General features: G+C 49.4%; 1 protein-coding gene across 2 annotated transcripts in view; it reads right to left on the bottom strand.

The window, feature by feature from the left end:
• LOC104477618 (vascular endothelial growth factor receptor kdr-like) overlaps positions 1–22,814 on the bottom strand; it is a 120,278-nt gene extending 97,464 nt beyond the window's left edge. Inside the window, exon 1 of one of the 2 annotated variants that reach the window (XM_086756182.1) lies at positions 21,995–22,814. In XM_086756182.1, the coding sequence (XP_086612308.1) occupies positions 21,995–22,058 (64 nt within the window). In that variant the 5' untranslated portion in view covers positions 22,059–22,814. The remainder of the gene's footprint in view (positions 1–21,994) is intronic. The other variant, XM_086756183.1, reaches the window with a different exon arrangement.
• Between the last annotated feature and the right edge of the window lie 6 nt (positions 22,815–22,820).

Raw genomic sequence — 22,820 nt, 5'->3', positions numbered from 1 at the left:
AGCAGGCCAAGGGAAGGCCACAAGAGGGATGGAGTTGAAATCAGAACTGGGAAGGTAGATGGTTAGGGTGAAGCAGAACAAAAGCCACGTTGGTTAGCATTGTTTTATCATTTTTCCTTGAGCTATAAATCCAGAGGCAAACGAGTCGGAGCCTCCCGAGATCAACTCCATTGATGCTCCACGCTAAACAGAGATGGATTTGATCAAATCGCGGGGATTGTATGTGTCAGAAACATGGAAATGCTTGGTGTCAGTAAAATCTGCTTGATGGGTAATTACTTTGTTTTCTCAGTTTCTTAACTTTACCCATTAAGAAGAAATGGGCTGAAACCGACTTTGGATTTGACGCTGGAATCTGTTTTCGATCAGCTCTGTGTTCCACTTCTGTCAGCTTTGTCTGTGTGCCTGTCTCAAGAGATTTTCCTCTTTTTTTTTTTCTGGTTTGTTTTGAAGGATAGGAGGTTGCTATTTTGGGAGACAAGATAAAAGCTGTTTGCTCGAGATGGGGAGAGAGAACCTAACGATCTCCTTAAAACCCAGTCCCAGCTTCAGTTACATTTCCGCAGACCCAGGCGATGTTGTGTCATCTCTTGCCTGCAACCTCCCTGGGTAGTTTGGCCTAAGTCAGTCTGGGAGCTGGTTTCCTTACTGGTTTGCATTAAGCTGGAAAGTACCAATCGGACCCGGGGAATTGGCTGCAAATCATTTGTGAAATCCTTCTTAATGACAAACTCCATCAGGCCGTGGAGCAGGGCTTCAATCACTTCCTGACGGCCTCCACCGCACTGTTACCCTGACGTGACCCCGGCTTCTCCCCTGTTTGCTCGGCTTCTCCGCAGCTGTGACATCATGTTTTTGATGGCAGGGTTCGGAGGAATTCTGCTTGTGGCAAAGCAGGAATCTGCTTCAAATTAGCACTGCACATATTTGTCGAGTCTACAGAGCATGGCTGCCTGTTGACAAAAGTCCCTTCTTCTGTCCCCCGCAGGTTTCCGGATCGGCTCGCTCGACCTGCGAAGGTTTGGAGGAAAAGCGGTTGCTGGTGTCTGGGCGCAGCCTCCTGCAAGCCCAGAGGAGGGGCAGCAGGTGGGTGATGCACCAGGTGGGATGCCCAGCGCTAAAATTGCTTTTTTTAGTGCCAGATCCTGGCTTTTGGGTTCACTTTGAGGGGCTTTGCAGGAGATCAGGCACGTAAAGGACTCCTTGGCCTCGCTGTCCTGCTGCTGGCTGTGTCCCCCATCCCGCTGCGGCCCCGTAGCGAGAGCAGTTCCTTCCCTAACAGGTTGGTTTGGTTGCAGCAGATCACTTCAGCATCTGGAAAAACTATGGCAGGAGGAAAATGATTGCACAGTGACCTTGGGAACAGCAGATTTGCTTTGCGGGATCCCACTTTTAAAGGTGCTTTGCCGCAGTCACTTCCAAGAAAAGAAACCATCGCCAGGCTCGTTTGCGTTGAAGCCCCCTACACTGCTTAGCAAAAGCTGGGCAGGAAATTCTTCTCTCTTCATGTCTAAATATTTAAGATCTATTTATTTATTTTAATTCCTGTTGTGCATAGGGATAAAACGCAAATCCTTCAAAGGTTTTTCTTATTATGAAAAGCAGCAACAGAAAAAGACTCGTCTAAAAATAGCCAGATATTTAGGGCAGCCCCCGGTAGTGGGAGACGCAGATCCAGAGGCTGGATTCCACCGAGGAACGTGGTGTCTCCAGCGTCCTACGCGTGCATCTCAATGACAAGGTCATGGCATCGTTGGGTTGTGACCAGAAACACCATCCTTGCTGGAGAACCTCTCCTGGAAAATTGCATCTAAACCCAGCCACTTTCTACCCAGAATTTTGCCACGGTGTAGTTGTCTAATGAAAAGCTGGATTATTACAAAACCCCTACCTGGTTCTCTTTCTACCATCGATTTCAAACAGAGCAGAAACAAGAGAATTGCTGCTTTCTTGTCCTAAAAATCTCACCTCTTCAGCCCAAGAGTTTATTGCAGTTCCTATGGACAGACAAAACGGGCAGTTGCCCTTTGAGCAATAAAATTATTTCTTGTGCTGGATAGTTAACAAAATCAGCAAATGTGACTCTAAAAGTATATTAAGTGAAGAAGGCAGCTCCTGGTTTTGGAGCTCTGTCCTAACTACCCCTTCAGAGTATCAGAAGCCCTGGTAAGAAATACAGAACTGTGACCGTGACTAAGAGAAGAGGGAATCATGAAAGTTAAGTGAGCGCTGAGCGAAAGCAAAGTGAAAACTTCACGCTGCTAAGAAAGAAAAATGTCACCATTTGGATTCAGGAGGAGAAAAGTGCCAAGGTGGGAGGTGAAAGAGTAATGCAAATGCACGCAGACAATGAATAAGGTTCCTTCCTGTGCTGAATGCACACATGCAGCCTGGATTTTCTGTGCCCATAATGAAATCCAGACCTGAGACACTGCAAAACAAGCAAACCGCTTATCAAGGTAGAGCAAGCGGTTGCTGGGGTCCTTCCTTGCTGCTTTTGGAGGTCTGTTCCCTCTTGTCTCAATTAATCAGTACAATTTTTAGTATGGCATATGAATTTTGGCCTGGCAGACGTGAACTGTGTTACTGAGGGATTTCTCCACGTGCTGAAGGAAATCAGCGGGTTCCTAGCATCTCTTGCCGAACGTCATGGTATTTGTGCGTTATATCCATCAGGGGAGGAGGGGGAAGCAACGCCCGCTACAGAGAAACAGATACGTTGGAAAAGCCAGTATTGTACAGTCAAGGAAAGGTGTTTTTATTTTTTTTTCTGGATGTACCACAAGGTTACGCAGATGCCTGGGTCTGCATGGCCAAGCCAAGATGAGACCAGCCGCTAGTCCAGCCAACAACACGCAATCCTTTGACTCAAAGAAACACGCTTGTTTTCCAGCTGGAAAGGGAAGCTGACCATTTTGTTGCACTCTTAAGCTATCGAAATGTTTATATCAATTTAAAACAGACTCTCGGGGAGAGTACAAAAACAAAGATGGATTTTCAGGCTGAGACCTCAGAGGCCAAGTTGTAAACCCTTGGCTAAAAGGTCTTAGGGTAGAAACAACTGCGCAGCATTAACTGCATAGCAATGGTTCTCACAGGAGCCATAAGAATAAAGATAGTATTTAGGAAAATTGTGAGGCATTTCATTTGGGCTTCAGTGCAGGGTCACAGGGTGTAAGCAGCTTTGGGAGAAAAAAAAAAAAAAACAACACATTGTTTGAGAGTCAGAAGATCCGTATATCAAGCACCAGTCCTGCAAAGCATATTCACAAGAGCTGCTGTGTTGATGTGGACGTCTCTCCAGGGGGAATGGACCTCCGAGCTCAGGTGGGCTCCACCTTGCAGTCCAAGGTAAAGAGATCATGAATGGGGCCGTGGCACCATAAGTAAGGGGCAGTTTCCACTGCGAGGAAACAGAAACTCTCATGTGTTCACCCCACCACTGGGAAAAAAACAGCAGATCAGTTTTGGTATTCTTAATTTATTTGAGCTGTTTTAAAATTACACGTCCCTAAACCAAGTATTAGAACTGTTTAGCTTTTTAAAAATCCTTCTAAAAGCGTTCTATTTGTTTATTTTTCAAAGAATATTGCTTGCTTGGCTTTTGGCCATGGAAATATAGTTCATCTGAAGAGATTTAATGTGATGGTACCAGGATATCAAAAAAGCATGGTTGAATAATCTGTTAATGGGGCTCAGAAAATGAGATCGAGTTCATACAAGCGTAATGGCCCCCTCCTGAAGTGTGAGTGCCACACAGCCCCATGCCCACACAGAAGTGCTAACGCTTGAGGGCAATCCCAGGGCCTGGTTCGGCTCGGTTTTACCCCTGTGCGCCAACTGATTGTCTCCTGATCTCAAACAGGCACGAGCAGCGGTGTGGGATGGGCATGCCTGCCAGATATCCATGCTAAGCATGACCTGTTTGCTGTTTGAGAATGCATATGTGTGAGTAATCCTCTCTGTGTGATTCATGTCGCTGCCTTTGTTGTTCCTTAGGCCGGCCATACCGTTGCTTTAGAGGACGTGGTATTTTACTGCTGCAGTGAGCAAGGGAACTTTCTCTCTACCCCGCTTTTCAGAAAAATGTGGGATGTTAGGGTGCGGTCAAAGAGGAAGAAGGAAAATGTGTCATTTTTCCTTTGATGTCTCCAGTTCTGAACTTGGTTAGAATCATCCATGTGTCCTGTGTGGACTTACTTAGGCCCTCTGGACACTATCTCTTAAGCCAAGGAGTTGCCGTAGGGACTGAATGCAGCTATGGCCTCAATCTCTGCAGCCTTTCCTGGGCGTCTTATTCACTAGAGGAACAAGATCCTTCGCAGCAGATCCAAACCGACTCTTGCACTGGAAGCAGCAGCTCAACCTCTTAGTCGTTCCCACTTTTCATGCAAGCTGAATTTTACAATTTTATCATGTCCCTCCCTATACTGACATGAAGCATCATGTAGTTTAAAGGGAAAATAAATCTGCAGGTGTATGGTTACGTGGTGGAAGGTTTATAGAGTTGTAATTCTGAAATTTAGCAATAAAATAGAGAGCAACAAGGTGGCTCATGTAGGAACCTTCCCTTTGCAAACTTCTGCAGTATGCTGATTGATCTGTTCCACTGGTGATTCCTTAAATGAACATTTATTATTGAATACTTGAATCCTGAGGGTCTGGAGAATAGTATCATGCAAATCTTCCTTCCCCTCCTCGTAAGCCCTGCTTTCACGGTGGGGTTTAGGATGCGCAGTCTCTGCTGACCCTCCAGGACAGCCACGGGAAGAGGGAGGAAAGGAAATTGTTTTGTATTCAGATCCAAATATAAAATCAGCTTGATGTTCTTTTCTCCCTCATCAAGCAAATCACGTTCATCCCCGCTTCCGACTCCCCCAACACTGCAAAATCAGCGCACCTATGGTGAGTCCTTAGTGCAAAGTCCATCAGAAAAAGTAATCCAAGGACAAAGTTGAATGTTTTTCTATTTAAAATGCAAACTGGATAAAATCTGCGGCTTTAGCTCTTCTGTTCTCTTAAAAGAGAAAGCTGCTTATCCCCATTCTGTGTGAGATTCAGAAACAGAAAGGTGCTTTGAGTTACCAAAGACCTCGACTACCTGGTTCTTCTTCCAAACCATGGTGAGGCTCCTCCTGAAGCTGGCAGCTGTGGTACCCCACCCTCACTCCCCTCTCTGTTCCCATTCCAGGCCAGGATGTCAGTGGTGCACAGTGCAGAGAGAGGCCGTCTGGCTTTGCGAGAAGGCAGGAGGCATCGGGAGTCACCCCAAGAGAAACCTGTTTCCCCACAAGTTCCATCTCTCTCCCGCAGATCTAGGAGGAACGCGCACGGTGCTGACAAGCCTCAAGATTTTGGCTCCCTCTTAAGAGTTAAATTTGCTTTGCCGTGAGGTGAGCTATTCTTCCCAAAGCAGAGACCAGCTGGTAGCACCTCTAAACCATGGGGAGGTTATGAGGGCAACGCTTTGAGCTGGGGTGTTGGATGGGGGTCAATTTGCACCCCTCGCCCCCACTTAGCGGGGTTCATTGTGCACGTGTCCAGCCCGTCTTTCTTCTCAAAACGCACTTTCATCTCTCCCCATTTTAAAGAAACCAGTGACCGCCCCACCCTGTCCTACAACAACTGGTGGGCTATTTACCACTTTGAAAGGAAATCCCATGTCACAACCCCTAGGAGCACAAGGAATAATGTCCGGAATTCCTTTATCTGTGACTAGCCCTGGCACACAGTCTCTTTCCCGTCTCTTAAGTATACACAAATATATTCTTTTCTTTTGTCAAGGCAATAGGCCCAGATTTTAATGATGGTTTATTAAAAAAAAAAAACAACTGGAGCAGCCTTGGCAAGGCTCAAGAACAAACATTCTCTGACTTCAGGCCTTTTTGTTCTTCAAGGTGAAAAGTGACTATAAAGCCTAAGGAAAAATGAATCGCTGCTCTTTGCCCTCCATAGTAAATTTGACCTCCGCTGTTTTTGCAGGACCTAAAATTGGTGTCCTGGGCTAATCAGGGAAGTAATGCGATAAGTCTCTCTCCGTGGCTGCTCTGCATGATGATTTTGTTTAAAATGGTCCAAATGACTCTTTGGGCATTGCAGTTTTTTTAACCCTCAGCTCCAAGGCTTCTCTTCGTGTCTTCAATGCCAAATTTTGCTCAATTAAAGGTCGTACTTAGAATCACAGAATCACAGAACGGTTTGGGTGGGAAGGGCCCTTCAAAGCCCACCCAGTCCAACCCCCCTGCCAGGAGCAGGGACATCTTCAACCAGATCAGGCTGCTCAGAGCCCCGTCCAACCTGGCCTGGAACGTTTCCAGGGATGGGGCACCCACCACCTCCCTGGGCAACCTGTTCCAATGTTCTACCAGCATCATTGTAAAAATCTTTTTCCTAATATCTAATCTAAATCTACCTCCCTCTATTTTGAAACCATTACCCCTCATCCTGTCACAACAGGCCCTACTGAAGAGTTTCTCCCTGTCTTTCCTTTAGGCCCCCTTGAGGTACTGGAAGACCAGTTGTTGGTTTGCAGAGCAGAGGAGCAAAAGGCGCTGAGGGACACTACAAGTTTTGAGGGCAGTGGTCCCCTTGGATGAGAGGATGGAAAGGAGCAAGACACAGCCTGTACGTAAGTGCCCCCCATGCAGATGGGTTGAGAGCTCTGGCCGTTCCCTGCGCCCGTAGCATAGTGTGTTCTGCTCCCACCATAAAGGAGATGATCAGGGACTCATGTGGCTGAGACATCCTCCCAAGGCTGCCAGACACAGGACATCTCTGTGATGCTTGCACCCTTCCATGGCATGAGCTAGAAGCCTACAGGGTTACCGGCCGACATCAGGAGCGGCACGGGGAGACTCGGCGTAGGCGCTGAACCAGGCGCTGGCGCGTCCCTCCTCCCAGGCCAGCAGAACAATGCAGGGTGCAACCTGGACCGTCGGTTCCAGGAGAGAGGGGAGGGAAATCTATAGTAGGAAACGGCTGGGAGCAGGGAAGTTGCAACAGAAATATTGGCACCAGCAGTCTGAGGGAGGCGGGGGAGCAGGCAGGAGAAGGAATCTTTCCAGGAAAAGAACGTTTGTATCAGATACTTCCAAAAATAAAATATCATCATGTTCTAAATATTGGCGGCTCTGCTGGCTTGGCCCGCCACTCTTTTCGGTGCTCTTGCAAATAATTTTCCAAAAAGTGTTTACGATCCTTTGCTTTTGAGTCTTCCTATGCAAAAAGAGACACACGTGCCAGCGAGGGACCACAGAGCGGACCCAAGCGATTCCTGGCACCCCCTCTCGCTGAGCGGTGATATTAGAAAGCCGACAGCCCCGGTGCAGTACAAATAACTCACCAGCTGGGGTTTGCTGGCTCTGTTATTTATATTCCTGCAGCACACAGGCAGTGCCAGATGTGCTGTCCCTGATTCATGCGTATTGTGTTTGCTGTCTCTCATCAGAATCAGCCCTGGGCTAAATCCAGCAACCCAACTGTTTGTAGCAGAGATAAATATTTAGGCAAGGCTGTGATGGGCAAGAACCTGTCCCTCCCTTTGCATCCCCTTTAAAACTGAAATCAAGGTAGCATGGCTGGGCTTTTATTTCCCAGCTTCATTTGCTTGACCTTAATTTTCCAGACTGACGGGTGCAATGAGGAGTTGAGGCCATGTATTACAAATCATCTAGGCTCATGTTGGCTGTCATGGATCACAAATGTTCCTGCCTCCCATGTCAAAAAGACTCGACTTCACCAGCATTGTCCAGGAGGGGAAACCTGCCTCTCTACAGATAGGTTTCATTATAAAGTTGCTGCATCACTCGACTGCGTCAAAGAGATGAGGCTGTTGTGCAACACAACCAGAAGGCAGCTCTTAGCTTCACCAGCCCGATGTTTCTGACCGCACACGTGTCTGTTCCGAGAAATGCAGATTTTGGGCAGTACACAGCTTGACGGTGTTGATATCACTTACAAAGGCGGGCAGGCATCACAAACTTAGCACAAAGTACGCCAAGCCCTGGGCAGGGGGGGTCAGGAATACCTCCCTCGTTTCTATCCTGCCCGATATCTTCTTTTTCAACCAGGTCAGAAGAGATTGTCATTCCCATCAGAGTGTTGCTGTGTTGAAATATGGAATTCTTCAGGAATTTTTCATTAACGTTGGCTCTGGCAGATAAAATACTGGCCATGCCAAAGACAACATGCTTGGGAATATGTTGCTCTTGAGCGCAGAGATACCGTCCCCTTAGCACTGCAGTTCACACAGCAAATGGGCTGCTTCAGCTGACAAATGGAGTAATAGCCATGAAAACTGATAACGCCCAGGTATTTTCTTTTACCTATATTTTTTCATCTTGATTAAAATGCCAGGATAGCATATTCCAGCAAAAACTCATTTGTGCTGTTCCCTTTTAAGTGAGAGAAACTGCTCGGTAAGAGATGGAGAAGTTGTAACTCTAGCCTAGCCTGGATGCAAAGATCGACTTTCTAACTCCTCACACATTTGATCTTTTTTAGATGGCTGAACTGCACGGGAAAGGAGGAAGATTATTGCTCACCTACATCCAGAGCAGTGGCTGAATGGGTGCTAAGTGTTCGGAAGCCTTTCCGGGCTGGCTTCACATACTGTGGTCCAGGGTAAGTGAGGAATTCATGACAACCATCATCCACAAACCCATCCGGTCCCTGGTTTTTCAGCACTGAGAGGTACCTGTGACAGCCATCTGTGGAGCAGGCTTCTCCCTCACCAGCTAGGCATGGCCAGCACACCCTGATACCCCGGCACCCCCCCGAAACCACCACACAGAGCTTCAGTGAGACACAGCATCATTCTGCACTGTAGGCTTCTGTCGCCCCTGCCTCCGGCACACATCATTCCCAGAGACTCAGCCCCCTTCTTCCTTTGGCAGCCCCTTCATAACCCCCCTCCCACTCCGGCTGTGCGCTTCTCTCTCCTGACCCCAACCCTGGCTCTGATCCTAACCCTGTGCAGTGTCCAGGTCCAACACCAACCCCACTTGAGCTCCTTTTGTCCTGCTGACTTCTGTCCTACCAAGACGCCCCAGCAGAGATGTCTTTGTACCCGCTGGAGACAGACGTGTACTTACAGTAAATACTATGAGATCTGCCTGGCCAGCTTCTTGGGAAAAACAAAATGCTTTCCAAAGAGGAACAATGTCTCTTTTTGTCCTTCTCCCCACCCTTCCTCTAGAAAAAAGCTTACTAAATATTAAAATAAGCTCTAGAGGTTTGGTCTCCAGGTATGAGAAGATGCATGAAATGGGTTGTCTTGTTGTATATGTGTGTGTCCCATTCATCTTTTCTTTTCTGCGTGGCTCTGCCCACCCTCTAAGGGCCTTTCGTGGTGAAGACCTAATATACTGTGCCCGAAAATGAGAAAATCTTTTGTGGAAACTGATACTTAAACGTGAGCTGTGGGTTTGGATGGGGCAAGTATCATAGCGAAACATCCCTGGCTGTGAAAGGACAGTGCCAAAGTGGCAATGCTAATAATAATCATAACAGGCTGCGCTCTCAGATTAGTTGTGATGGCTTACAAAGGGATTTAACCTTGCGACGTGTTTGTGAGGCTGGTCAGTAATTGCTGTTATATACTGCTGGAAGCTGAGGGCAGGTAAGATAAGTATCTCACTTGAGGTCGTACAGGAAGCCTGCAGCACGGCAGGAATTAGAACTCAAGAAAATTGGCTCCCAGTTCTCTGCTGAGCTGCAGGGCCATCCAGGGAAAGGCTGTCTTCAGTTTCTGCAGGAGCTGGAAGGAGCTGGCGCTAGTGAATAGCTGGTGTGGGTGCTGGTGCCCTCTCCTCTGAGGGCAGCCAGTGGGGCAAGCGCATGGGACGTAGCTATGATCACCTTATTTTTGCTGGAGTGAAAGCAGTAGGAAAACAAACGGGCTATAGGGGTATGAGGGCTACCTTCCTCCAAGGAGGAGGGGAACCTCCTCCTGAATGTCAGCACGAACGCTCAGCCACGCTCCGGGCTCATTAACCAGCTCTCCAAGCAGTGCCTCCGACAGAGGCGTGCGCGGGGGAGAGGAGAGCAAACTCCCAGCCTGGGATCCTTTAACTGTAACAGACACCCAGCAGGGGAACCCATTAGACAGGAGCTGCAAATTAGCTTTGCAAATTTCTCTGTGCCCGAAGACACCGTCAGAATGAAAACCAAGAGGCTTTTTGGAATATAGCTGTGCGGTGGCACTGCATCCATCGCACCTATGCACTCCTCCTGTCTGTGTGTGTTTGCACGTCGCTATTCCTCCAAGGAAAGCAGCAACCTACCGCGTGTGTGTGGGCCAGGAGGCCGAGGGAGGCACCGCGTTAAGAGAAATTCAAGGAAAGCTCTCGCCTCGCGAGCCCTGTGTGTCGCTGTTGTGCGCCCGGTGGTACCCAGGACGGGTTCGTAGGCTCTATGGTGCAGCACGAGCAGGGAGCAGTGTGTCGGACACACCGTTGGATGGGACAGGCAGCGTTTTAGAAGCAGGCGTTACGCTCTCCAGACCATGTGAAGCTGTTTACAGAAGGCGGGGTAGCAATGACTGATCTCGTCTCTTTTTCATCTGCTGGGCTCGGTTCCCACGCAGATGAAGTGAGAGCGCAAGGTGTCAGTGCAAAAGAGAAACAGCCAAGCCCAAGAGAGATTCCTGCTTCTGCCAGCTCAGGCCAAGCTGGTGATGCTATCCCGGTCCTAATCCTTACCACCTGGAATGCCTCAGTATCTTTGTACCTTCAAGCAGCTTTTTCTCTGGTGGTGGAAGTGAAAGATGAAGTAAATCGACTGCAGTCCCTGAGCTGCTTTTTCTCTTCAAAACATTTATCGCCCCATCCCTCCAGGGAGGAAGGGAAGTGCTGATGACCCCGATTTACAGGAGAAGAGCAGAGGCACAAAAGCAGAAAACGTACCTGTGCTGCAGAGAGGATGCCAGAGCGCCAGAGGTCTGAGTGGCTCCCCACAAACTGCAGAGTGCTGTTCGGGCAGCAACTGAGCTCTGGTCCTGAGCAAAGCATCCGTGCTAATTAGTGCAGGGAACACAGCTGTAATTGCATGGCCATTTCCCACCCAGAGATTCTGGGTGTTCCTGTATCGTGCCCTGCTGCAGCCTCTGTGGAGTTAGCGCTGCCAAAGCCATTGCAGATGTTCCCCAGGTGAGCTCCCCTGAGGTGTTTGTCAAAGCACAGGGAACCAAAGTTGAGTTACTTGAACGTCATGGCTTATGTCCAGCCCACCTGACATCCTTGCTGGTTTGGAGCAGCCCTCCCAGCATCCCCCACCCAGTTCAGCCAAAAACCCGCAGACCCTTGGTCTCTGCTGCTCCCGGCCCTGTCGCTCACTCCGAAAGCATCCCTCCGTGCACCACCACCATGTCTGCCCTGAAGCACTTCCACCTCAGGCCTCTGCTGCGGAGAGGCTGCTTGACGTGCAGCGTGCCTAACGAGACAGTGGTTCAAGGCAGAGGAAGACATCAAACCAAATTATGCCTGAATTCATGTACCTAAGAATGTAAAGGAAATGCAGCCAGAATGAACTATACAGCCACAGAAAGTTAATGTATGCTCGTTTGTGTGCCAGGCCATTGTCCGGGGGAACTCTCCGTTTCCTCCCAGGATCTATAGTGAATAGAGCTATAAGAGAATGTTATGGTGGCAGAGATTTCTCTTTTCCTACTATTTAACTTAGAACAATATAGAATCAAAACAGAAAGGCAGCTTTTCAAAGGCTAGCAGCACAATACACATCACTTGGATCGTTAAATGAAAGAGTGCAAGGGAGAGACCTTTGCCCAACGTATGCCGAGAATTCCTCTCCATTCCTGTATCGTATACACTGCACGAAGATCAGCGTGTGAGATGCCCTCCGTACATCCCACCACGCCCAAGCGTCGCCGCTTTGCTTTCGCTGTTAGCGGATGTCAGGACCAGAACAGAGATAAGCAGAGAGATCTTCTAACGTGAAAAGAGGGCTGAAGGAACAGCAGTTCTGGGCTCTCCTAATGACGCTCTTTAACCCCGTTACTGTCTCTTTTTAACTCTGGTTAGCCTAGCTCTAAATTGAAGGAGGCTGCGGATGCTGACCCCAGACAAGACCAGATATATTGGTCAGTCTGGGAATGAAAGAATCAGCAGCCCAAAACCCGAATCAATGGCCCTGCAAAGCTGTAGCTACCTGATTCAAGGTGTTCATCCTGAACCATGATGGTGATGGCTTTAATGGGGTCAGTAACTAACCCCACTTTGAGCCCAGAATTTTTGGCTTTGCTGTCCCGATTTTCTCAAAAGTGCGGGACAGGTTTGGCAAATGAAAACTGAGATTTATACCCAGACAAAACTGTCTCCTTTCCTCTTCTTTTGTCCTTCTGCCAGGAACTCTCCAGAAAGCTGAAGATACTGTCATGAAGAATGTCAAAACAAGTTGTGCACGTATTCTCGGGGTGGGAAAAGGAAAGCCTTTCTCTTCTGGTACAAGCCATAGCATATAAATCACCAACCTCACTGGTCTTTCTGGTTGAAAAGTCTGATCAGACAGTATCCCCGGATAATCCCATGTCTCCGTAATGCTCAGAAGAAGAAGTCAGCTTTGTATACGCACTCCTTCGAATGTAATGACAAAATTTCCTGATGAGGATTGCAGTGTACAGTACTGTCTGGAGCCGGGTGGGGGGAACCCTCGGCGTACCCCGCTCAGCAGCCTGCTCTCTTCCCAAATCCACCCTGCCCAGACGGTTCCTTCATCCCAGGAGTCGTGCCGTGCCGGCTCTTTTGTTTTGACCTGCACTTCTCCTTCATTAGGGCAGGGTGATATTGCCCAGACTGACCCAGGGAATGAAGCTCGCCGTGTTTATTTGGCTTGGTGGGAAAGCCAGGAGAAAACGGTCCAAACGCCAGCGCAGCCTAGAAACCCGGCAGCAATTCCAACCCGATAAATACATCACGCTGTAGTCTTGGTTTATCTCCATTCTGGACCGAGTTGAAAGCTGATGTATCAGTGAATTAAGTAATAAAACTGTTAACAGGATCATTAGAAGCTTCACGGTAACAACTGAGCCGTACTTTCCCAGAGACCCACAGTATCCTTATATTTGGAAAAGTCATCACGGGGCGGGATGATGAGCTGCAAGAGGCTCGTTCAAAGTGAGATGGGCCAACCGAGTTGAGATCGCAGCCAGAGGAGTCTCTGCCCCAGGGAATCCCTCCCCTCGCCTGCTCCGCTCCGTTCACGCTGACATAGGATTCTGGGGATTAATTACTCCCTCTGGTAATTCCTGCTGGGCCAAACCGTGTTCTCTTCCCTTAGCTGTTACTCCGTCCTTACTCAACAGAGAAGTTGCCAAGACTGAAGGAAAGTTGTTTTAAACATGAGAGCTTAGCAGAACGGGATCTTTAAAGCCAAAATAAATGGGAAGTGGGAGCGTGCACTGGAGCGTTCAGGAATAGCGGTAGGGCTCGGTGCGCTGCCTCACACCACGGGACGTTGCTGCCGTCTCGGTGCCGGGGCCGCACACCGACGTCCCTTCGTCACAGGACAGCAAGCAGGTTATTTTGCTTTCTCACAGCAAATTTTCACATCCAGAACAAATCGGGATTTTCCAGCAAGATCAGTAAAATCTCTACCTTTGTAAAGCGTGCAGTGAGAGAGCAGCTTTCAGTCAGTTCTTTGCTCACTCAGATTCTACCACAAAATGTATAAACAACCGTAATAACATAAATTTTCTCTGTCACACCAAGGAAAATTCAAAGACAGGCTACTGTCTTCAGCCAAGTTGCAGCTTTAAACCTGTGTAACTGAGAGAAAAGCTTATCCCAAGCGCACGAATGTGAAATTAAAATAATCCGGACATCATCCATTTGTAGGGAAAAAAAATATGGCAGGCTGAAAGGTTAGCCGGTTCTCTCAGCTTCACACCGTGTAATGGCTTAAGTAGTGTTTAAAAGGTTCTCGGGGTGACGTCACTGTTTAGATTCACTTGAAGCATCCTCTGATTGTCACAGTACAAACCCTGTAACTAGCCAGACTCCTGTTTCGCTCCGTCCTGCTGTGTCGCGCGGTGAGAGCTGACACAACTTCCTTGCCTCAAATTCATCCAGGAGGAGATCTGGGAAAAGCATCTCCCCACACCTGGCCGCTGCCTTATTATTTCTCCTGATATCCCTCATGGGGTACGGAGCGAAGTAGTGCCTGTGCTTTTAAGCAGCGATGTTCCTGAAGCCCTTTCCCTTATCTTTGCAAATTAGCAATGATTAACTCAGGAGTGAAGCACCATGGATGGAGGGAGTTCCCTTCCCTAAGGGGAGGGGGGGATGTACCTGGTGACCCCGTGCTGGACGACACAGCACCTGCGGGATTTATTTTTCTGCAAGGAAAGACAGAGACCTTGAGGTCTGCCATTGATACTCCACAGGGCTGGACTTCCCTCCTTTCAAACGCAGTCGCACGCCTCTTCCTGTTGAGGGTTCTGGGCAATCTCTTCCAACAGCCATTTCCTGTGCGAGGGCGTATTGCCGGTCGCATCGCCCACAAGAAGGGTTTCCAAACGCTACTGCGTGGGCATGCATTACGGCTCCTCGGGGAGCCGGCTCCAGGCAGCGGGAAGAACAAGCGAAGGAGCAGAGGGGGAAAGCCACCGTTTGTAACTCGTGGAGGACACGCTGGAGTAGGCATCTGCACATGAAAGGTCTGGGGCACCAACTCCGTGACCCAACCCAAAAGCTAGAGGAGGCCAGGCTCAGGATCAGCTTTCAGGGATGATCCCTGTGGCTACAAGGGGCCAAAGTGAGCCCTTTGCAGTAGCTATGAGGGAATGGAGGAGCAGGACCAGGATTCTGGGAGTCTTCCCACTCACATCACCCACTGCGGGCTTCTAGAGACAGGGAGGAAATTGCTTTATCTCCTAAATTGTTGTATTCAGCACTGATTTCAGTTAACGAGGTATGAGTTAACGGCAGCAGGATGAGTGCCTTGCGGAATAGCTGTGTTTGTGTGGAGTATCCCTGTGAGCTGGCCTGTTTTCCTCACAGCTCCAGAGGAACAGGCTCAGGAGCGCGGCGGCGGCCGGTGCTTTTCCTGCAAACTGACCTTAGCGCGTCTGCAAAGAAGACTTTGAGGTGCGCGACTCCTGAGCCGCGGGCTCTGAGGAAGCAAACATTTTGGCTGAAGAGTTTTAGATTCATGAAGGTTTTGTAAAAAATGGAACAGGTAATGACTGGGTCAGGCTTCCTTGACCCTCAAATCAAGAACAATCCCGGCAGAGCTGAAAACTCCTCTCTCTACTTCCTTGGCAATCATGTTCCCACAGTTCAGAAAAACACAGGAAGATCTAAGGAAACCTATGTGGAAATGCAGAAGACAAAGGCAAGTGATCTGAAAATAGCAGGCTGGTCCATATATTTCCTTTACATTCTGGGCCTGAGTTTAGTTTTTTGGCTGAATTCTGAAATTTTGGGGACCATATGCTTTTGCCATTCCCCGCAGGGCACAAAGGAAAACTGGCTTGTTCAGCGTTTGGCGTTCAGAGGGTTGGGCGAGGTGCCTGCACTACTACCTGTGACTCCTCATTTCTGGATACCGGGAGGGAAGGCTTGCAAAAATTGCTTCATGTAAAATTCAGTGCAACAGGAAGACTGAGCGCACCTGCAGAAAGCAGGAGATCCAGCTGCAGGTCTTGGGCAATCCCACCTCAGCTTGCCAAAGCCTGCGCATCAGGCACAATTTTAAGGGCAAAATTCATTTTGGTACAGGGAAGGGAGAGGCTGTGCAGGCTCCTGTTACGGAAAGGCTGAGAAATTCCTCTTGGCTTTTTCTAATGTAAAAATTCGAGGAATCCTGAGCCCTGAGGGGAGTTTAGGAGACATCCAGGAAAGGGGAGGAGAGCAGGAGCGGGATGTAGGATGCAGCGAGGATGAAAAGTATGTGCTGTAAAGACAGACTAATGCAAGGGCTTGGCGATGAGGGCACTGGGCTGCCTCGTAAAGCCGTGCACAGACGCCGTCAGAGCGTGTGGTTCTGTGACGCTGTGGGTAACAGCCTAAAACAGAAGTGAACAACGTTTGCACAGGGCAGCAGCTCAGTGCCCTTAGTGTGAGAATTCACTGCTAACATTTCCAAAGCCTTTGAAAGCACGGAGCTGAGAGGGTGGATCGGGTACCTACAGCGTAACGCCAGCGATGGCTGCGTGTGCTGCAAGCCCCGTCTCAGCTACAGCAAAGAAAAGCACCGTCACGCCAGATTCAGCTCTGTGAAGTTGGGGCTGGACTTGATCCAAGAGATCCTGTCCTGCGAATGCAGGAGATCTGATCAACCTGTAAAACCAGGCACAAGATTTGCCTGGTTCAGCTCAGAGTTTGTGTTAATACCTGCTGTCAGGTGAGCTGGGGTTCTCCACGCAAGCGTGTTCAGCGCTTAAACAGTGAGGAATTTGCACAAAATGGGCCACCCATGGGTTCTGCTCATCACAGCCTCATGGGAGCAGCCTCCCTACCTTCTCTGAACCTTCCTCCCTCCCCACCTGAGGAAGTGGCTCATGGACAAGTCTCTAAGGTCACACCTCTCATACAGAAAGCCTTGCTTCACGTGATTTGTTCTAATCTTTGTAGAATCACAGAATGGTTTGGGTTGGAAGGGACCTTAAAGACCATCCAGTTCCAAGCCCTGGGCAGGGACACCTTGCACCAGACCAGGTCGCTCAGAGCCCCGTCCAACCCGGCCTTGGACATTCCCAGGGATGGGGCACCCGCAGCTCCTCTGGGCAGCCTGCTCCAGCACCTCACTGCCCTCGCTTCTGATGCTCGCAAGCTCTCTGCTGCTAAAGCTCTGCTCCCTGGGGCAAGCTTCAAGCTTGTGCTTACAATAAATGCCATTTCCAGATAATAACCCTGGCTGGTTGATTTTGGCAGCTCCTACTATTTTCTCTGTGGCCTTAAAAAGAAAAATTAAAGAAGTGCCTAACTTGGTGAGGAGACCGATTCTCTATCACACGCGTTCAATGCCAGCTTACTTAGGTAGCCAATTTTTTTTTTTGGTTGTTGTGACTGAATACAGTTAGACGCTCTGCAGGGAACAGGGATGCCTCGATTGGCACTCGGAAACGTTTGTGTCCTGCCAGTCTGAGCTGGTTTCTGATGGAAAACATGAGGGACAGATCTGTTTTATTCCTAGCTATTGTGTAGATATTCCAAGCATCTTTGCATTACTTCCACTCGAAATTCCCATTCCGGAGATATCGGGCTGGTTTAGAAAAGAAAGGAAAGGTGCAGCAAGGCTGAGCAGAGGAAACGTCAAGCTAAGCACATGAAGTTTGGTAGGGCTGGGCTTCAGTGTCCTCACACTCACTTTGAAAGTCAAATGCTGCCTCCTGGAAATTTCCTGTGTAGTTTTAAAAAATGCAGGTTGCCGTTGCTGCCCCCAGACCTGTTTTACAGTGTAAACCAAAAGCAGCTCCTTTCTTCATCCTGCCCTTCGCTGATGATCAAGTGACCCTTGCTGCACATACTTTGCAAATGTCCTTGGAAGCAGAAGATGTGTTTCGTCTCTGAATGCATACGGCATGGCGCAGATTTTCACCCTACGTCAAACTGTGCTGGCAATTTGGAAGACAAACTTAGAAAAACCGTGGACCACCTACTGCTGACCGTGCCTAAACCCTCCCGCGTTGGCTGGGCGCCTTTTGCCCTTGTACACAAACCTACTCGCAACGTAAATATTGCATATTCAGCCCAAATAGGTACGTCACTTCGAACTGAAGCAGAGCGAGCCATTGCTTTGTACAAATACCTCATCATAAAACGAACAATTCCGAGAATGTCTGAAAGGACAGAGATAACGCAAATGTACCTCGTTCTTATTTAGATTCATACGTGTTAGTAGACCAATGGGGAAATGCGTGCACATAAATATTTTTAAAATATTCTTAAAGAATATATGGTTCTTATAACAGTTCTTTGACCTTCAGCAAACAGTCTGGTTTGTATTCTCAGTATTCTTTTGGGTGCAACGCTGTTTTTCAGAAGTTTGGGGAGTATTCAGAAATACTTTACATTTTTTTCCTTGCCTGAAATAGATGAATTTGTGCAAAGAGATTTCCAGTTGGTTTTCAGTGTGGCAGCTTCAGGCAGGAGGCTCATATATCACAATCTGAAAAAAGTCTCCGCTCTTTATAACATTTTCCCACAGAAAAGCAAATGTTTAGGAATAACACCAATTAAGAGACACAGTTTTGGTTTACGAGAACTGATCGACAGCCCGTGTTGTCAGCGATCCAATCCTCAACTTGCCAGCACCGACCGCCTCAGAGAAGGGCGAAGGCGTCCCCTTCGTGCCTCCGACTTCGCGGCAGCGCAGCGCTGAGCCCGCGCCCTTCCCGGCTCTACGCGCCGAGCATCCTGGCAAACCCGGAGTCTGAGCTCCTGGAGCTTCTGACTTAGCTACTGATATGCGGCGTATTTGAAATTTGTACGTTAGCAAGATAAATTGCCCATCCTGGTATGTTCTGTTTGTAGAAGAGGTTGCAAAATGAAACAAAAAAAAATTTCAGTTTCAAACTTGCTTTAATTTCAAAGGCATCACTTAATTTTTATTCTTGAATTTTGTTAGTTTTCCAGTATTAAATCACTGAAATTGCGGAGTTTATTCCAATACCTGAAAAGTTATTTGGATTGCTCATACATTAAAAACCTCTTGATGACAATCTCCGGGGGTAAAAGACACTAAATTTTTCATGCAAGGTACAAGGTGCTGCTAGAGTCAGAAGCTCTTTGGGGGTTGTTTGTACAGGGCTGGTTTTTAACCAACCCACAACATGTGCCAGCTGTTGGCATCTGCACCATAATTACTGCATCAAATGTTTTGAGCAGAAAGACCCTAGCGAGTACTCTAAGGAGCTGAACATAAGCTGTCTAATAAGAAAAAAAAAAGAAAAAGTAGAAATTTAATGATATCTGTAGAACTGTCTTAGGAAATTTAAAGATGCATACAAGGCTTTGAAGCTGTGTTTTATAGCAAAGCAGAAAGTTGTTGCGTGGTCTCTTCCCCTGCTACAAAGAGCATCCACAAGGACTGAAAGTGCCGAGTAAGTTAAGAGGACATGGACCAGTTGGAGAGGGTCCAGAGGAGGCCACGAAGATGGTCAGAGGGCTGGAGCAGCTCTGCTGTGAGGCCAGGCTGAGAGAGCTGGGGCTGTTCAGCCTGGAGAAGAGGAGGCTCCGGGGAGACCTTGTAGTGGCTTTCCAGTGCCTAAAGGGGGCTGATAGGAAAGCTGGAGAGGGACTTTTAACAAGGGCAGGTAGTGATAGGACAAGAAGTAATGGGTTTAAACTGGAAGAGGGTAGGTTTAGACCAGATATAAGGAGGCAATTCTTCACTCTGAGGGTGGTGAGGCGCTGGCCTAGGTTGCCCAGAGGAGCTGTGGGTGCCCCATCCCTGACAGTGCCCAAGGCCGGTTTGGACGGGGCTGTGAGCGACCTGGTCTGGTGGAAGGTGTCCCTGCCCAGGGCAGGGGGGTTGGAACTGGATAAGCCTTAAGGTCCCTTCCAACCCAAACCATTCTGTGATTCTATGGTTCTCTGAAGGAGACCATCCTTTGATCTGGGTGAATTTAGCGGCTGTCCTCTGGCATCCACGGCACACCAAGGCAGCCTTGGCCAGCAGAAGATAATGTCGCAGCGGTTGCAATCAGCTACTAGGACAGAAGGAGCGGGCCCTCAGACTCCTTTGCTGAGGTTTGGTACAGGCTGAGGGAGCTTCCTTTCACTTGGGCACCTGGAAGTCCTGACCGGGGAGGTGCAGCTGCACTCAGCACCTCAGGTACTGAATGTCTTTCACCGTTGCAGAACCTTCTATCTGCATTGCAGGTGAAATTGTTTGGATTTGGATCAGAGTCAGCCTCTTCAGCGTAACCCTGCCTAATTTTGACCGCAAAGATCCCAGAGAAGGTTTAACCCACAGCCTGCAAACAGATCTGTGCCTCTTGTGCCTCGGGAGGGCAAAGCAGGTTTCACTGAATTCCTCGCTGGAGATGAACTTTGAGGGAAAGGTGGCTGAGGAGTTAATACCTCAGCAACGTCAGCGCTATCCCAAATCCTCCGACTTCCTGGCCCTGCTTCAGTTTGGCTCCCAGCCTAATTAGGGCACACAGAGACTGTCCTAACGTATTATCTTTTCCTAATGATGGACAGAGCTCTGACAGCCATAACGCTGCTTCCAAATCCATCACCAGCCTTTGCCTGCAGGGACAGTTAGCGACGTGCCTGCCTTCCTCGCTCTGCCCCGGGATGCAGACATTGCCTCCTCTCTGCCTTCTCTCTGCCTGGCACTGAGGGGAAAGTGAGTCTGGACCAAATTCCAACGTTATCAGGACCAAAATTATTAGGGAAGTAACCTGACAAGTAAGGACCTCCCCGAAATGCAGGGAGTGTTTTCACCCACCCCACCTCCTCGGTAACAACGGTGCTGTGCTCCACTGCATCCCGGAGCCTCAGGAACGCTCGTGGCGAGACGCGTTCTCCTTCTGCCAAACGCTTGTTCCTATCTCTGATCCATGAGAGTCCGCGGTGATTTATGCCTTTGTGAAAATCACAGTGGGTTTCTGGGAAAGTGCCTTCTACGGGCAACTTTTCCAGACTGTTCAGGCTGACGGAGCCGGCAGCTGGCCGCCGGCGCACGTGTCGGCCAGATGGAGCACATTACGGGAGTTCTCCGGGGGCCGCGCGAGCTTCCGACGCCGCGCCAGGTGCACGTCAAGGTGTGGGTCCGGCTGTCCGCCGTGGTCAGGGTGCCTTTGGGGGTTAATTTGGGCAGGGGGTGTCTGTGGTGAGGGGCTCCCTTCTACCTGGAAGGTTTGCTGCTGCAGGGTTTTTTTGGGGGAAAAGCTGGACAAGCCCTTTGGGGCACAATCTCAGGCTTCGCTATTTATTCTGTAGGTAACTGGGGAAGGTTCTGGAGGGGGTGTGGGAAATTGGCTGGGGCTAGTGTGTGCCAATCAGTTCCTCTCTGCAGAGGGAATACGTTAAATCCCTGACTGAATCCACAAAAACCAAGGACAGTGATGCTGCACAGTGTTTCCAGAAGCTGTCTTCTTGATATTAAACCACAAAAAGATTATCATACGCTAAAGAAGGAACGGTCTTGTGCTGTGAAATACATTCACTATCCCACCCCCCCCCCCAAAAAATCATTATTGCTATCAGAAGGAATTCTGCAGTAAATAACAGAGCAGCTCCCTTGCACAATTTGCAGTGTCATGAATGAACAGCGCGGTAATCCAGCAAAATCCTTGTGCTTAATGAGATAATGAGAAGTCGTACGGCAGATGGAAAAGCTCCTCTAAATCTCATTACCCTGCCTCTTGGCTTTCCTGATATCGGCAAAAATCGGGAGTGACTCCAGGAGGGAGAGTGCTGGAAAAAGGGGAACCCAGCCTAGCACCCGCGCCGACAAGGGGAACGCAGATGCAGAAGAAGGGAAAAATCAAAGGGAAGGGAGCTGTTTGCCTGCCGTGGTCGTACCCACGCAGCCCCGACGCTCGCCCCCATCCCTCCCGCAAACGGCGCGATCGCCCGTGCGCCCACCCCGCGCTGCCACGCTCCTGCTTTCCAAGCCCGTTCCTCCTCCTCTCTGCTTCAACCCATCAAACGCGAGCTGAAACGCTCCTGCGTCGCCGAGGGGGAAGCGCGGAGACGCGAGAGCCCGCAAGTCGCTGGTTTTAACCTCAAGGGAGCGGGGAAAAAACAAAATAAAGTAATAATAATAACGTCCTTTAAGCGCAACACACTTCAAGATTTTTTTTTTTTTCACTCTGCGTTTACAAATCCTTTTTTCCCCCAAATCTCTTTAAATGATGGAGCCAGAAGCGTAGCACCGGGTACTGGGGGCTGCTGGGGGGGGTGGGGGGGCACGGAGAGCCGCGGGGGCGGCCGCCCCCGCGGCTCTCCGCGCCCCCCCACCCCCCCCAGCAGCCCCACAGCCGCGCTGGAGACTGAGAAACCCACGCGTGAACGTGTCTTACCGTGGATGAGCAGCAGCCCCTGAAGGGCACAGACGGCCAGGGCGATGCTCGGCCCGGGGACCATCGCCGGAGCTGGTGGCTGTTATATCCCTGGGGAGGAGGAGGAGGAGGAGGAGGAGGAGGAGAGGTCCGCAAACAGGGACAAGTTTTTCTTTCCAGCAACAAGTTTGCTGAAAGCCGGAGCGGGGAGGGAGGGGAACAACAAGGCGTGCAGAAGTTCCCACTTGTTGATTCCAGTTAAATTGTTCTTTCCATTCACCGCTTCATCCTTGGGCTGCGGATTTTGTTTTCCTTCCTTTCTTCCCGAGGTGCGAGTTTTTAGCCTTTTTTTTTTTCCTCCCCCCTTTTCACAATAATTTTATTCCTCGTTTCCCCCCCCCTTTCTTTTCTAATTCAGGGGATGCCCTGAGGGGGAGCGAGAAGAGAAGTCTCCCCAGCCCGCCTGGCTGGTGCAAAGTGATTCAAGGGGTTAAAAAGCAGAGCGAAGCACCAGAAAAGTTTGGCAAAAACTTTCCTCCAGTCAGCGAGCCGCTGCTCCGGGCAGTCCTCTGCCGTAGGTTTGGGCTAAGGTGGCTGGACCGAGAAGCCTCCTCTTAAACGTATTTATCCAGGGAGGTGCAGGTGCTGCGGCGATCAGGAGGAAGAGCGAACCTCTCAACTCCTCCACTTCAGCGAGTTCTGCGAGGCACGACGAGAGGGGGCTACCAGATCCCCCAGCCTGGCTACCTGCCGGGGGTCATCGCGCAGCGCCCGGGGCAAGCGGCCGGCTTGGGCATGGCCAGAGCTCGCCTTCGGTGCTTCTCCTTCTCTTTTCGCACACCCCTCT

The sequence above is a fragment of the Chlamydotis macqueenii genome, chromosome 11 (assembly GCF_036417535.1).
Source record: "Chlamydotis macqueenii isolate bChlMac1 chromosome 11, bChlMac1.mat, whole genome shotgun sequence".
Taxonomy (NCBI): Eukaryota; Metazoa; Chordata; class Aves; order Otidiformes; family Otididae; genus Chlamydotis; species Chlamydotis macqueenii.
This window is presented reverse-complemented; position numbering and strand designations above follow the sequence as displayed.